General features: G+C 35.4%; 1 protein-coding gene across 1 annotated transcript; it reads right to left on the bottom strand.

Annotated features, from left to right (window-relative positions):
• Positions 1-3,059: 3,059 nt before the first annotated feature.
• On the bottom strand, positions 3,060-16,168 carry LOC107714987 (E3 ubiquitin-protein ligase MARCH9-like). The gene is made up of 4 exons (XM_016520991.1): positions 15,794-16,168; positions 5,538-5,693; positions 5,212-5,404; positions 3,060-4,084 (listed from the first exon to the last, which is right to left on the bottom strand). The coding sequence occupies exons 1-4, from the start codon at positions 16,133-16,135 to the stop codon at positions 3,750-3,752; spliced, it is 1,026 nt and encodes a 341-aa protein (XP_016376477.1). The 5' UTR covers positions 16,136-16,168; the 3' UTR covers positions 3,060-3,749.
• Between the last annotated feature and the right edge of the window lie 838 nt (positions 16,169-17,006).

Below are 17,006 nucleotides of genomic sequence, written 5' to 3' on the forward strand. Positions count from 1 at the left end.
ATATATATATACACACACACACACACACACACTTATTTATTATATATATATATATTTTCATATATTCAATTAATTTCATATATTCAGTCTTCAAAATTATTTGCTCATAAATTGACTACATTAGGGCAATATTTAGTCAAGCATAATGAGAAAATGAGAGAAAAATATATATACATATATATATATATATATATTAATTTACATGACTTTTCTAGGCATGAAAAAAAATGTCAACATTTTAGTGACTGTAGGAGCCTTCTGTCTATCCACTTCTGGTATCTTTCCAATTTAAACAAACCTTTTTTTCCCCTCCATGTTGCTCCTGAATGGTACCAGAGACCAAGGACCAGGGGCGATTCTATGATTTTCATTTTAGGGGGGCTCAGCCCGCAATGAGGGTAATGATAAAAAATAATAATAAATATATAAATAAAAAAATGTTTGACTAATAGGGATGGTTTACTAAACTTATTGCAGTATTCCACTGTATTGCTTAGATAGGTAACATTTGAGTACCGAATTAGCCTTCCTGATCTCACACACACACACACACACACCTGCCTGTTTACTGTAGTTACAAACACAAAATTTTACTGTTTGCTTTTCTAGTACAACCCTCTTTCTTTAGCTCAAGTATGCAAACCTCTTTGCACATGCACTGTAATATGTATTATAAAAGTGGCCTAGCAACGCCCATGCCAAGGACCATGTGCATGTAATCTCAATACTAATTCTCTACAAATAAGGCCAAATGGCTCCTGCGTTGACACACATCTGCCAGGTGAAGGCTTGTGACAGCCGCCCTCCCCTGCAGCACTGTAACCTCTGCAAGGGCCGCCCAATGATAGCGGCACCCAGGAGGCCTCACGCTTGTAACCTGGAGTGATAATCTATGAGGCGCTAAAACAAAGCTGCATCAGATCAAGGTCAATACAGCGTGAGGAGCTGGAGATGCTTGGTCTCACAAGTGTTCTTGTTCCTGAGAGAGTAAAAACTGCAAAACAGCTTAATACTGAGCCATGACCAAGAAAAAAATTCTGTATTATCATAAATACATTACACCTGTTATCAGTGGAACCCACACGAATTCGCCAAGCTGCTTCCTCTAGTGGAAAAACGTCAAGTGTAGCGATTTATGAAGTAGGCTACACAGCTAATTCAGAAGTCGCTTTCAACCCAAGCAGCTTTCTGTTGTTCAACGCGTGAACTCATTGCGAAATGTGTTTGATATCTTTTGTCCTGACACGATTCCAGATTTTGTGGATTCTTAAATAACCGGATTTCTCCCGGGAAATTTGCCGAACAACGGTAAATATGACCACAGCTTTATCTATGAGCTTTACACTGAAAATATGAAACGACTACATAACAATTTGAAACAAAAATTTGGGGGGGAAAAAACAAAACTAAAATTAGATTTAATATATTAAAGGGGTCATATGATGCTGCTAAAAAGAACATTATTTTGTGTATTTGGTGTAATGAAATGTGTTTATGCGGTTTAAAGTTAAAAAAACACATTCTTTTCCACATACTGCACATTATTGTTTCTCCTCTATGCCCCGCCTTTTTGAAACGCGTCGATTTTTACAAAGCTCATCATTCAAAAAAAGCGAGGTGTGTTGTGATTGGCCAGCTATCCAGTGCGTTGTGATTGGCCGAATACCTCAAGCGTGAGACGGAAATGTTACGCCCCTCACATACTGTTGATGCCGTGTCCGGCCGGAGCGACAAGACATAAACATTAAAACCCATTACAAACAAGGCATTTGTTGCATCCAGTGGGGACATAATTACAGATTATAATGACTTATACTGTCTTTTTACGCATTGCATCACGCCGCGTAAACATAAAACCATGTCTGCATTTGTGATCAGAGAAATGACAAACAATTTGAGACTTTAGTCTTTGCAACTTTACAGATCTTCTTTATGCACCAAGAGCTTGTAACACTCCAAAGAGAAAGGAAAAATTGAAATCGCATCATATGACCCCTTTAATGAAGCGTTTAATGTCGAGCCCTGGAGTCTATGTGCTGGGGCTCAGCCCCGGACGGCCCCGGCCCAATTTAAACCCTAGTTATATCTAATGTAAGTGCTTCAACATAATTATAGCTACTTTATCCACCTTTTTCCGTAAGAGTGGGAGCGACCATTTGTAAATTTAATGTGTTTGGCTTCCGGTGCCAAGCTTTTTTTAGCTGTACAAAACAGATTGTTGTGCTGCTTGCTATTGCAAACTGGTGTCTTACCATATTATTTAATGTAGTATCTCAATTAGGAACACACTGTTTTGTAGTGCAAACAGTTTTACCGTTTTCTGCACTTTGTTATTCTTCTCATTATTTCCCTACAGGAGCTAATGAACCGGAAGTCTCTCGCACATTCACAGAAAACAGCTTACTTTCGCATTGAAAAATAAGGTGGATAAAATAAATCATACAGTTATGTTGTTTAAGAAAATTTCAATTAGACAAATGCTACTTGAGATCAACTTTTTTCTTGAAGGGACAGTACCTAAACATTTTAAATTTAAAAAGTAAAATACTTCAGAATACTAGGAAATGTAGCACGTGTTGTGTGGACTAGTTTTAGTGTCGTTTTTAGAGCATGATAGTGTAAATCACCACCTTCTTCCCGACAAAAATAGACTTTCTTCAAAACATCTTTATGTTCAACCGATTGAATGGAAGAAAGAGATACACGTTTGAAACAACATGAGTGAGAGAGAACTACCTGCACTCTATATTTAAAAGAACTGGTAATTGTATGCATTCATAGTAATATAAATTGAACTAGAAAACAGAAGAATATAATATGGATGGTTGTCTGCTTTTTGCATACTGAGGCTAATCAGTCGTTCTTTTCAAATCAAGCTGCATTTGTGCATTATATGGTAAAAATGCTTGTAATTCAGTGTTGTTCACATTCAAATGAAAGCGCTGTATGTGATGAGCCATTGCTCAAAGGTTACATTCCAAACCGCCAACAAAATAAGTAGTATAGGTGTGTAATCTGTAAGAGGAGGCCACTTAAACGAACAAAAGCCTGTGTGATGATGCATTTCACAAACAGCAGATGAATAGTAGTGTTTATTCAAACGAGCACCATTCTGAATAAAACAAATTCATCATGTCCATGTGTCGAGGAGGCATAAAACTTTACCCTCATGCAAAGGTCACTGTAAAATGTACAGGTATCTTTATTGCAGAGAAGATCAAATTCTTTTTAAATGTTTACGTCTTTTTATTCTCTGTATAATCTTATTATGTCTTATTGCACCCTCACCTTTGATATATTTTAGTATGTAACAATTCGTATCTCGTTTCCCTGGTTATTGTGTCGTGATCGTTTGGTTATGGTTGGCTTTCTTGCTGCGCCAGAAGCATCCGTAAACATCATTTACAACAATAGGTCCATATGAGTCACCATATACATCACACGTCGGTGTCACTTCACGTACCATTCTCCCTTAGAAAATCAAAACGTTTTAAAAACCGTATCGATAAAAAAACAACACCAGCGAGGAAATCGAACTTAAAAACGCAATAGTGTGCTAGATCATGAGAGAGTCTCGCCAATAGAAACTCCAGGAACGACTGGCGCCAATGTCCTACGCATTGTTCGTGTGCGTTCCGGTCCGTTGAAAAAGTCGTTACGCAAGGAAAATCGTGAACATCCTGGCATCGTAACGCTGTCTTTTGCAGGAAAAGGCAGAAAACGCATCTTCGCTTCTCTCCGGGCCGACCTCATACGGTCGTGACCCGCATCACCACCTCGCGGTTGGTGGCGGTTCCGAGCCGCGTGTCGCTGGGCCGCAGCTGGCTGAGGATGTGGAGGATGGTGTAGCCGCAGTGGTGGTTGAGGATAGTCCTTAACCTGCGCACTCGCCGGCCCCCCCTGCTGCCGCTGGCCAGGCCGTGTGGGTTGTTGCGCGAGCCGCGGCTGCCTGCCTTACTGCTGGAGCTCAACGGGTCTCCCAAGTCCTTCGACTTCTCATAGTTCAATACTTTCCACTGCTGGTTTACAGCCTGCCATCGCTTGAAGATTCTATACACGGATGAGCCCTCGTGGATTATAAGGCCTGTGAGGAATTAGAGATTAGTGGATGTTACTGATTTATCCGTGATCATATGAAAGTTCTCTAACGCTTTACAATAAGCTTCAATTTGTCAATGCACTAGGTATCATGAGCTAACAACATTTCTGACAGCATCAATTGATCTAGGTTAATATTATTTTATAATATATTACATAAATTAACGAGTTCATACATTACAAACAAAGATCAAAGTTATTAATAGTATATTAATATTATTAACTGTCAGTAATATATATGACATTTGTAAATTTGCAAAAGTTATATAAACAAAAAAAAACAAAAAAAAATTGAATTTCTTTTTTAATTTATTTTACATAATAATGCTGTATCACATGAATTAACATCAGTAACATTTCATGTTCATGTATTATGAATGTAAACGTGTTTTATATGAACATAAATGATATTAATAGTATATCTATCTATCTATCTATCTATCTATCATCTGTCTATCTCATTTTAATCAAAACACAACAAAACGTCCAAAGGTGTGACACATTTTTAATAATATATAAAAAAATTTAATTTAATAATTTATTTTATATTAATATTAATATTGTCTGTTCACAATATACTATATATAATTTATATAAACCTTATTTTTAATAATATAAAAGTTACATAAATTACTATCTATTACATAAATTAACTGAAAATTCTGAACAAACATTAAGATATCTATCTATCTATCTACACAATATATATATATTTTATATAATTAATGTTTTTAATTTAAACCCTTTTTTTTTTTTTTACAATATATACTATAAATTTTACAAAATAAATTACATAATAGCAATATATTACACAAATTAACACCAGTAACAGTTATTGTATTCTGAAACATATAGAAAACCTTTTATAGTACATTTATAAATTAAAATGTATTAGTATATGTAGAAATTAACATTAACCAAGATCAAAACATGCTTAAAAAGTATAATTTATTTATTCAATATACCTAATATATTAACAACTGTTAACAAACCATATTAGGGGTGTTATTCAAATTTCTCATTGTTTGGTTTGTAATGCTAAAAGCCTATAGGAAGTCAAAGAGAGGTCCTAACGTTAAAAAAATGATAAATCCATGGTGTTTTGCTTCTCACCTATGCACACAATGTCCATGAAGCCGTACATGCCGTAGCAGATCTGGAAGAGTAGGTCCTGGCGCTGCCACTTGGCAGACGGACTGAGAGAAGACCACACCAGCCACGAGATACTGGCGAAGAGGAAGAGTGAGCCCAGGATAATGGCGGCGATCTGCACCTTCTCAATCACCGTCAGAGAAATCGCCTGCCACTGATACACACAGCATTAAAAAACATAGTGAGAAGGCATCTTCTTGCTTTGCTTGTAGAAGCATATAAATAGAGAAGCTAGCCAGTGCTTCACTCTGACCCAGATACTTTGCAGTTTGAGGCTGACGCTTTACCTGCAGCGGGTTCTTGGTGCTGATGGCCAGGACTTGGTACTTGAAGTAGCAGAGCTCGCAGCTCCAGGAGCCTCTCTCGCTGATCCAGCGAATCAGACAGGGCTGGTGGGTGCAGCGCACGGAGCCTTTGCAGCGGCATGGGCTCAACAGCTCCCCCTGCGGACAGGGGAGAATGAAATCTAATGACCAACACATCAAGAATCAAAAATTCATGCTGTTTATTCTTTTAATAAAGGATGGTCCCAAGAACAGTTCATTTTCATTGACTTTCATTGACCCTGTCACCAAGGCTGTGGTCAGAAAGAAATATTAGTAACCAATAATATCATAGGTCTGACCATTACAATTATATCATGATCAATACAATCAAATTTCACCCTAAATTGTTTTCAGCTTAAAATTCCCTTTTACTCGGAAATGGGTGAGATGCGTGGGAAATTTTATTTTATGTTCTAGTAAGCTAGTGTTGTTATTGTTAACTAAATTGAAAAATATTAACAATTATTGGTAACTGAAATAAAACTGTAATAATAAGATTAAACATAAATATTAGATGAAAAACCTGAACTTTAATATTAAACGAAAATTAAAAATAAATAAAAACAAAATATTATTTTAAATTTAAACATTAAATAATTTAAGCTATATAAATATAAAAAAAGCTAAAAATGGACATAAAATGAGTAAAATTAAAATGAAAACTAAAATAAAAGCTAATTCTAAATATTAATAAATGTTGTAATTCTAAAATTAAATAAGATTAAAATGAAAACAAAAAGCTAATTCATATGAATAAATACTGTAATTCTAAAATTTTATAAAATCAAACTGAATATTCAAAATATTAATAAATACTATCATTGTATTTAACAATTTAGACGTAGGCAGGCTATCGTTTGGAATATTACAACTAAAATCATCGACATAGACGGCAAGTGTTCAGTGAAGTGACTGATGCCCACGAGTTTAAGAAATAATTATTACCTTACAATCCATCTGTTTTCAAATCGACATCATTTGAATATTACAACATCGATGTCTGTCAAAGAAATAACATGCACGATACACTGTTGTATTTACAGGAAGCAGGGGTCCAGGGAAAACACACCTTACCGGATGTTTACAGTACATCATCACTTTCTGAGAAGGAGAAAACGGCAGCCTGAGCGCTTCAACATGCTGTCTGTCAGAAACCTTAACATACCTAATACATAACACACATGATTATAAATATGCTCTTCACCCACTGAAATTGACAGGTGATTTTTTACTTCTCTCAACTTCACAGTTGTTTAAAAGATCAAACCAATTATTACATTTTAATTCAATTTTGTTTAATTTTCCAATAAAAGATGATACGTTTTTACATGTTTTGTTACATTTAAAGGGATCGTTCACCCAAAATTCTGTCATTAATTACTCACCCTCATGTCGCATGTCGCATGCCTCATGTCAAACCCGTAAGACGTTCGTTCATCTTCGGAACACAAATTAAGATATTTTTGATGAATTCCGAGAGCTCTTCCGTAATTTTACGAAGCTACGAGAATACTTTTTGTGCGCAAAGAAAACAAAAATAACGACTTTATTCAACAGTTCGTCTCCTCTGTGTCACCCTAGCGCCATTTTGGAGAGTATCACATACGTAAACGACGTATGTATGCAGATACGTTGTTTATGCTTTGATCTGAACGAAAACAACGTATCCGCGTACATACGTTGTTTACGTATGTGATACTCTCCTAAATGGCGCTACAGGGTGACGCAGAGGAGACGAATTGTTGAATAAAGTCGTTATTTTTGTTTTCTTTGCGCACAAAAAGTATTCTCGTAGCTTCGTAAAATTACGGTTGAACCACTGATGATACATTGATATCTTAATTTGTGTTCCGAAGATGAACAACGGTCTTACAGGTTTGGAAGGACATGAGGGTGAGTAACTAATAACATTTTTGGGTGACCTATCCCTTTAAATACCCCTTTTTAGATTTTAGATATAGAATATCACTCCATTATCATTTATTAATAAAATAATTTCAATATATAATAAAAATGGCCTGTTTTCTATTCCTGCATGTGCCTAACACAACCATTTAATTTCTATTTAATTTCTTGCAGTGCTACCTAACACAGATGTCGGTTCCGGAGCCTCATCCAGCAGGATCGCAGCACATCTGCTGAAAGCCTCTATGGGCATCACGATTCTGTGACATCTGTTGTCATCTAGAGCTGCCATTACAAGCGCAGGGCCTTGGGTCAGAACACACACACCTCAATATCCATTCATGACCGACGCTACCACACAGTGTCGTGGTGGAGTTGATTTACGTAAATGAGATATTACTCATGAACCCATCGGCCATTACAAACGCTAAATCGATCAGACACACAGCGAGTTTCATGCGGCTGCTGACGAGACATATGAGCGTGTGTGGAGGGACCGGAGGATCTGAAGAGTGTGCTGTTAAAAGACGGGTGAGTTATTCTGTCCTCTGCTGCTCCAGACACTCGATCAATACACACCTCTGAAAGTCCTGCAGCTCTGCAGGTACAACACTCGCGAGCTGGAAAACGCATTTGAGAGATTTTACTGGAAATGCACTCTTGAAAAATGGACTCTTGCGTTCTGTCACTATGGTGCATTTTGTGGTTGCAAATGCAATGTGGTTGCTAGGCTGTTGTCAATGAAAGAGAAGCTTTAATGGCTCCGGTGGCTTTTCGCCAAAATAAAAGCTCATGGTTTAACGTTTGAAAATTAATTAAAGGTATAGTGAACCCAAAAATGAACATTCTGCCATTATTTACAGCCATAAATATTAATATTATAACTGTATTGTTGTTTTGAAATTACATTTTACAGTAAAATATTACAATAGTATTACTTTTTTTACTCATTTACGTTGTTGAATATTTATTTAATACTACTACTACTACTACTAATTTATTATTATTATTGTATTTTCATAAATACTATTTCATAAAATGGTATTTTTTTATTTTACTGTAAAATATTACAATAGTATTATCATTTACATTGTTTTTATATTTTATTTACTACTACTAATTATTATTATTATTATATAGTCATATTGATATATAATCACAAAATCTTGGTTCAAATGTGCAGCCTTACAAATTAGCACAAAAACCTGATTTTTTAAAAAATAAATAAAACTTAAAATACCAATCACAATTATTATCAGAAAAATTGCAATTGGATTTTTTTCCTCAAATATTTTTACCCAACTTTTCTCCAAATATTTAATTTTGTTTAATATGTTAATTTAACAACAACAACAACAATAATAATGACAATAATAATAATTGTTGTTGTTGTTAGCAGTAGTACTAAATGAAACTTTTTAAACAAAATAAAACAATTCTTGTATAACTCTTGTAATATTTATAGTATGCAATTATTATATATCATTTATGATTTCATTATGTTATTGTAATTATTAGATATAATTTTAATGTCATTATAATCACAAAACTTTGGGTCAAATTATGCAGACTTATTAAAAAAACTGGAGCTTTAAAAAAAACACAATTACAATAAAAAAAAACTCAAAATATTTTGTTATTTTGTTTAATATGTTAATTTAATAAAAATAATTTCAACAATTATTATTGTTGTTGTTATAGTAGAAGTACTAGTAAGTGAAAATATTAAACAAAACAGCCAAATAATAAATATTACTATTGTCATTGTGCAGCCTTACAAACGAGCAAAAAAAAAATTTTTATCAGAAGAATTGCAACTTGCAATTCCTCAATCTAGTAATATATTACTATCCAGGAATGTTTCATACTCAAGGTTAGAGTTTTATTCTAATGCTTAACCCTAAGTATGAGCATGAACCACCAATAATACAGCCTCCACCACAACAACTGACAGTGACTGTGCTAGATCTATTTAGTGGGAAACCATGAATCAACTAACATTACAGATGTAACGCAGCATTTCCAGAGCTGCTAAGAGAACATTCAATAGATAGAATGTGAATAACAAGCCGAGTATAAAGAACAGGATGTCCAACTGGGGGGCAGAGATACAGGACTGTAAGATTGATGTAATCTTTAGAGAAAGACTGCAAACAAAAGAAACACTGAATGCCTTCTGAAGTGCTCAGGTACTGCGGCATAAAAGAAGAGAAAAGAGGAAAGCAATCTCTGGTCATTAATTGCATCGATTCGTTAACTGTGGTACCAGTGTGTCTAAATGCAATTTTGAGGTGTGACTAGAATGAGAACCGCTTTAAGCTTAATAATCACTATTGATTCTGAGGAGAAACACAGATTTATAGTGTGTTCATCTCAGTTTGTCTGAATAAACACAGAAACAGCCCAGTAAAGAGATCAGAATAGTAGTCAATTCAGCATGTGAAATACAAACAGGGGGAACCCAAAAGTCCACAATGAAAATCTGGAATGTTTTTACATTTATTAAAATGTAATTATCACTTAATATAAATATAAAAAGTCAAAATAATAATAATAATAATAATAAAATTGAAAAAAAGTCAAATTAATAAAAATATAATTAAATAATACATAATATTAAATATATATCAAACATGAAGTATTAATTAATTTAACTAATAATAACAAGAATGGTTTTAAGTTTAATAATCACTATTGATTCCGAGGAGAAACACAGATGTATAATGTATTAATCTCAATTTGTCTGATAAATACAGAAACAGGCCAGTAAATAAAAAATAAAGAAATAAAATAAAATAAAAATATGGTATACTGTATTATAATGTATGTAATTAATCAAATCAATTAAAATTACAAATATATATGTTTTTTAAATGAAAGTTAACTCAAATTTAATTAGATAACAAATAATATTAAATAAATAATTAAATATGTATTAATTTAAACAATAAATATTTAATCATTTAAATAATAATTCTTATTATTAATTGTAATAATAAGAACTGTTTTAAGCATAATAATCAGTATTGATTCTGAGGAGAAACATATTTATGTGTTCATCTCAATTAAACACACAAACTAAAAAAAAATAAGTAAGTGGGATCCATTTAATTAACTTTTTTAATTAAGTAAAATGTAATTATTAATTATAATAAATCAATTAATATAAATTCAATTTATTAAATAATAAAACATATTAAATAAATACTGAATCATATTAAATAATTAATGAAATTGAATAGCAACAATATTGCTATATTAATAATAATAGTTTTAATTTTAATAAAATTAATTAATACATTTTATTTTGGACATAAACAAAATAAAACAAAGAAAAGTTATTGAATAAGAAATATTATAGATTCTGTACTATTTCTAGGTCACTGGTCACTATTTAAATAATTACATTTGTCACTGTTCATTGTAACTCCTTTACACAAAAGGATATTCCTGCTTCCATTACAGCGCAAGATGCTCTTTGGAAGATCTGGAACCATGCTGGAGAAGATGATCATCAGGTTTAGACCACATTAGCTTGAGTGTTGCTGTCATTTCAATTCCAAACCAAATTAAAGGGGTCATATGACGCAATTTAAATTTTTCCTTTCTCTTTGGAGTGTTACAAGCTCTTGGTGCATAAAGAAGATCTGTAAAGTTGCAAAGACTAAAGTCTCAAATCCAAAGAGATATTCTTTATAAAAGTTAAGAGTCAACCACGCCTACCTAAAACGGCTCGTTCTAACACGCCCCCACATGTCGACGTCACGATGTGGGAAGATATACATAACGCCGCCCAAATGTTCACGCAAAGAAAGTTTATTCTCGCTGTAGTATTGTTGCCGCCGCCGCCATGTCGTGAAGCTGTGTGTTTCGTTGTGAAAGCAATCACAACGCACTGGATAGCTGGCCAATCAGAGCACACCTCGCTTTTCAGACTGATGAGCTTTGTAAAAATCGACGCGTTTCAGAAAGGCGGGGCACAGAGGAAAAACAATAATGTACAGTATGTGGAAAATAATGTGTTTTTTTAACCTTAAACCGCATAAACACATTTCATTACACCAAATACACAAAATAATGTTCTTTTTAGCAACATCATATGACCCCTTTAATGAACATAAACCAGAAACATTTTCACCTTTGAACCGCACTGTACTTGTCCTGTACATTTCCCGTCAAGTTCTCCAGTACAGTGGACATCACGAGTCTGTCCAATCTGATCAATGTGAGCGTTACGATAAGTGGACCTGGATGAGTCATACTGTGCTTTAAAGTACAGCCTGTCCTCCTCTTGTTGTTTCAGAGTATCTAGCTGTTATCCGAGATCCAAGGCCAGATTTTGTTCAGCCGAAATCAAACATCAGTAACAGAAGCTCTCTCCATCTCTACATCTGTAATTAGCGCTCAAGTCATTCTCTGCACATAGTAATCATTGACAAAAAGCTTCGTTCTGTGTGTGAAAAGAGACGGCGGCATCATGGCAGATCACGCTTTGGCGCTAAAGCCAAATATTTCAAAAAAACCTCTTAGAGCTTAATCAGATTAAAGCTCGTATCCAGAACAAGCACATCAAAACAAATCAGTTTTACATGTTCCATAAGCCCTGACAGATCAGAAAGCTGACTAATGAGAACTGATATCCCATCTCCTCCTTCAACACGCCACTCATATTTAAAGCAACGAGGACTATAATTCCTGGAGCTATATGTTTGCATTGTCATTCATCTATATACTGTGGCTTTGAAACGTGATTCATCATTATGCATTATGAGTCAATCAGCTGAACCGTAAATGGTGACTAATCACTTTGGATGGCAAGCGACTAAATAGCAGAGTTATTAGAGTTAATTAAAACTAAAACCATAAATTGTTGGTCATTAAAATAAACATTAACCGAAACATCATTCATTTCATCACAAATCATTGTGCAGCCAGGTTGTGAGCCAATCGCTTGAGCCGTAAATGGTGACTAATCACTCTGGGGTGCGTTTCCCAAAAACAACTGTGGTCCGTTGTTACCAATAGAGTTCAATGGAACCATATGACAAGCAACTAAAGAGTTATTACAGTTATTACAGTTAACTAAAACCATACATTTTTGTTACTTAAAATTAAACTAAATAATTACATTAAATTAAATATAAAAACCCTTAAACATATTTTATTTAGATTTCTAACTAAAACTTAAATAATTATATGGATATATGGATGGATTTAAATAAAACAAAATAACTAGAACTGTAACTAAAATTTTAAATAAAAAACAGAAAATATAAAAACTAATTCAACATATTTGTAAAAACTATAATAGTATCGCGATACTAAAACAACACTGCTAAATAGGTGTGACATCAAAGACAGGAAACAAATAATATTAAAAAATATAATATTCTAAATATTATATATTATTTATAAAATATATAATTGTTTATTGAGTGATTTTAAGAAACTCCAAAACAGAATCAGGCCCAGTGCCCAAAAAAATCCATAATAAAAAATGTAATTTTGAAAAAAAAAAAAGCGTGTGTGTGTGTTAGAATACACAGCTACTTTTAAAAGGCCACCAACAGAACATTTTTTAAAGTTTTTAATTATTATTTTAATTATTATTCTAAATTATTCTTATTAATTTTAATTAAAATTCAATGGGGTCCAGTGTTGTTTTGGAGTCCAGTGTTCCTGAAAATATACTAATTTGTGTTTTGAATTGAGTTTAGAATGACATGAGCATAAGTAAATTACAAAATTATAATTTTTGGGTGAACTATCCCCATAGACTGTATAAAAACATGGACGTAGTGTCCGTGACGTAACCCGTAGACTTCCGACGAACGTTTTGAAGCCTAAAGTAGGCGGAGCCAGCCGTCGCCATCTTGGCAGCGCGTCACTCCCGGATAATCGAAAATGGGTCACGAGAGAGAGCGGGAGGTTGCCGCTCGACTATCCCTTTAATTTTGCCAAATGTTGCAGTTACGATATCCACCAGCAGGGGCTAATTCCCTCTTGTTCTAAACAGGTTAATTCTTGAAATTCTGATTAAATTGTACGTTAACGAAGATCAGCGAAACAATATTATAACTATGAATGACAAATCTTAAAATGCCTGAAAGCAAACTCCTAATGACTTTATTCCAGCGGCTGTTCTTCTTCTGTCTGTCCGGCACTTTCAACAGCTCATTAAACCATTTACCTGAGAGGCAGGTTTACACTGAAATGCATCTCGCATTGAAAACAGACACCGAGGCTGACATAATCAGATGGACTGCCAGATGGATTGTGTTGGTACATGGCTAACATCTTTCCATATTAGCTGATGTCTACGGCTAACTTGCAGCAGACAAGCTTTACAGGTTTCGCACATCTGTTATTTCTCAGCTTGGCTGCTGACCAAACATCCATCCTGTGTTCCGCCTATACCATACAAATACAAATTTAGCCATGCGGATCTGATTATACTAATATAGACGCTCAGTTCACAAGCAGGTCATCCATCACGAGATGTTCACAGATGAACAACTGCTATTTTGTTGCTTAAAGGGATCATATGATGTTGCTAAAAAGAACATTATTTGGTGTAATGAAATGTGTTTATGCGGTTATTTTGTAGAACTGTTTACAATTATGCATTGTTGCTTATAGTATTATTAGTAGGTATTGTATTATTAATATCCACATTTCAGTGTTGATGTAAGTGTATTTACACAAACAGTAAGTAATATGTACGTTAGGGCTGGGCAAAAATAAAAAAAAATTTCGATTAATCTTTTTTTTAAATGACGTCGATTCGATATCGATTCTCAAAAGCTGCGAATCGATCTTTTCCGGTATTTATTTCAGCACACATTTAAAACAAAGGGCCCTATTTTAACGATCTAAGCGCATGGTCTAAAGCACTCAGGGCGTGTCCGCTTTTGCTAGTTTAACGACGGGAAAACGGTCGGCGCGCCCGGGCGCATGGTCTAAACGGGTTGCCCCTGTTCTCTTAATGAGTAATGGGTGTTTTTTGGGCGTAACGTGCAATAAACCAATCAGAGTCTCATCTCCCATCCCCTTTAAAAGCCAGTTGCACTCGCGCCATGGCGGGTTTGCTATTTACATGGCGGAATGTAATTTTTCATTTTTAAAAATGTTTGTGTGCTGCTGCGCGTCCCTGTGTGTGTAATAAGCAAAGTGTACGAGCGTTATAGGCGCATATTACTAACGCGCATTTTAAATAACAAAGAAAAAATATTGCGCCAGACTTTAGACCAGGCTTGAGTTGATCTATGGAGCAGTCTATTTTCAGATCCTCAAAATAACAACGCGCCAACAACGCGCCTGAACACACCTCTTTTTTTTAGACCAGCACGCCCATGGGCGCACCAATGGGCGAAAATGCATTTGCTGTTTAAACAACTGGGCGCAGGACGGGAAAATGTCGGGCTGAAACTAGCAAAAACACTTTCGCCGCGCTTTGGGCCCCATTGCGCCGGGTGTATGATAGGGCCCAAGATCTGATTAACGTGAATCTTATCATTAGACTTCTCCACTAGATGTCACCCTTATTTACCTTGCGCGATGTTACAACAAGCCTGTCATTCATTCAGCGCTTATCATGGCCATACGCCTGATTCGCAATGCTCAGGTGAAATGCTATAGTAATACTATAAATCTGCGGAAGAATTTGATATCACGCATAGGCGCCATGATTTCCGCAATGAATGAATGTTTGTGGAGCTGTACATACTGTAGTACTTCACTACAGCATCAATAACAAGCAGCATGTGCAACATGGCCACTGCGTTATAATCTACCACATTTAAAATGGGAAATGTGACCCTTGACCACAAAACCAGTCCTAAGTAGCACGGGTATATTTGTGGCAAGAGCCAACAATACATTGTATGGGTCAAAATTATCCATTTTTCTTTTATGCCAAAAATCATTAGGATATTAAGACCCATGAAGATATTTGTACATTTCCTACTGTAAATATAACAAAACTTAATTTTTGATTAGTAATACGCATTGCTAACAACTTCATTTAGACAACTTTAAAGGCAATTTTCTCAATATTTTGCTTTTTTTGCTCCCTCAGATTTTCAAATAGTTGTATCTCGGCCAAATATTGTCCAGTCCTAACAAACCATACATCAATGGAAAGCTTATTTATTCAGCTTCATCATCACAAATCATCTGATGATGATTTCAAAAAATTGACCCTTATCACTGGTTTTGTGGTCCAGGGTCACATATATGAGCATTAACCGAAAGAAAACGCACACAGGCCTTGTTATTGTGCTCACACGTGATATAAAACAGCGTTTGTTTACCTGCTCTGGCCCTTGGAAGCAGATTCGACACTGAGGTGTTCTCATGCCGCTGCCCGTGCTGCTGGTGAGGCTGACCGCGTCCAGGCCCGCCTGCAGTTTGGGGTCTTTCTCTTCAAACGCCAGACTCCTGGGCCTAGGGTCGCTCCCGTAGTATTCTTCCTCGTCGTCGCGGCTGGAGCAGTCAACGAAGGGCGGCCATCCGCAGCCGCCCATCCCGAGCCCCCTCATGCTGTTGGGTCGCCTGCTCTGCTCTGCGTCACTGTCGGAGCGTCTAGAACCGGATCGCATAAAACCCAGCACCTTCAGTTCGTTAAAAAACATGCGGATCCGGTTCTTGAACATGTTTGACTACATGTGTATGTCGTATGTCTGAAGTGATTTTTTTTAATATATATGATTTTTTTATATATATTTGATTATTATTATACTTGACAATTATTATTGTTGTTGTTTTTTTTTATATAACGTTATTATTTTTATACATTATTATTGTTGTTGTTGTTTTTATTAGTATTATTTTAATTATTATTGTTGTTATTGATCCCGTTAGGCCTATTATTAATATTTTATTCGGCAGAAACGCAGTTGCTACCCTAAAGTCTCAGATGAAAGTGTCCAAACCAAAGGTAATTGGTCAGAAAATCTCCAGGCTTGTTATTTTCCGTCTGATGGCATGTATGTGCCTGTTAGGGCCGATGTTGTTTCTCTGATACAATCATCATAGAACGCGAGGATGACAATAATAAGCCTACGGTATTGCGATAAATAGCCAGCAATGCATTTTTCCAGGTCTAAAGAGATTTAATTTTCATAAACTCCCAGCAATCCAAAGCCTGGACGCATGGATGAGAGACAAGGAGAGACAAGATGCAAAATGGCATTTCAGAGCATCGCTGCCACACAAAGACATCGTCGGGGGATCCTTCAGCATAAAAACATAATCCAAAAGAGCTGGAAGTTCTCTATAGTTTTGTTTATTGTTCATCAGAGGCATCATGACGAAGCTTTCACATCATTTCCTTGTGCATCTTCCCATCGACATATTCCAACGCCACCTCCCATCCCAAACGCAGAGTTTAGAACAATCCATTAGGTTGGTGTTTTAAAAACAGCAAGAACGATGGCAGTATTGGCTGAACAGCTGGGGGGAAATGCTAGCATCTTGTCTCCATTTGAAGTTCATCACCATCCCCCTCCCGGCCCGATATGGTTC

Source organism: Sinocyclocheilus rhinocerous, unplaced genomic scaffold, assembly GCF_001515625.1.
Source record: "Sinocyclocheilus rhinocerous isolate Xijiao unplaced genomic scaffold, SAMN03320098_v1.1 scaffold28, whole genome shotgun sequence".
Taxonomy (NCBI): domain Eukaryota; kingdom Metazoa; phylum Chordata; class Actinopteri; order Cypriniformes; family Cyprinidae; genus Sinocyclocheilus; species Sinocyclocheilus rhinocerous.

What these genes read in the sequence shown, in the direction of transcription:
- LOC107714987 (XM_016520991.1), bottom strand. Translation starts at nt 16,135, where the DNA reads ATGTTCAAGAACCGGATCCGCATGTTTTTTAACGAACTGAAGGTGCTG. An exon ending in GCTTCCAAGGGCCAGAGCAG is followed by an intron (nt 5,694 to 15,793) that starts GTAAACAAACGC and finishes CCCTGTCCGCAG; the next exon opens with GGGGAGCTGTTGAGCCCATG. An exon ending in GCACCAAGAACCCGCTGCAG is followed by an intron (nt 5,405 to 5,537) that starts GTAAAGCGTCAG and finishes TGTGTGTATCAG; the next exon opens with TGGCAGGCGATTTCTCTGAC.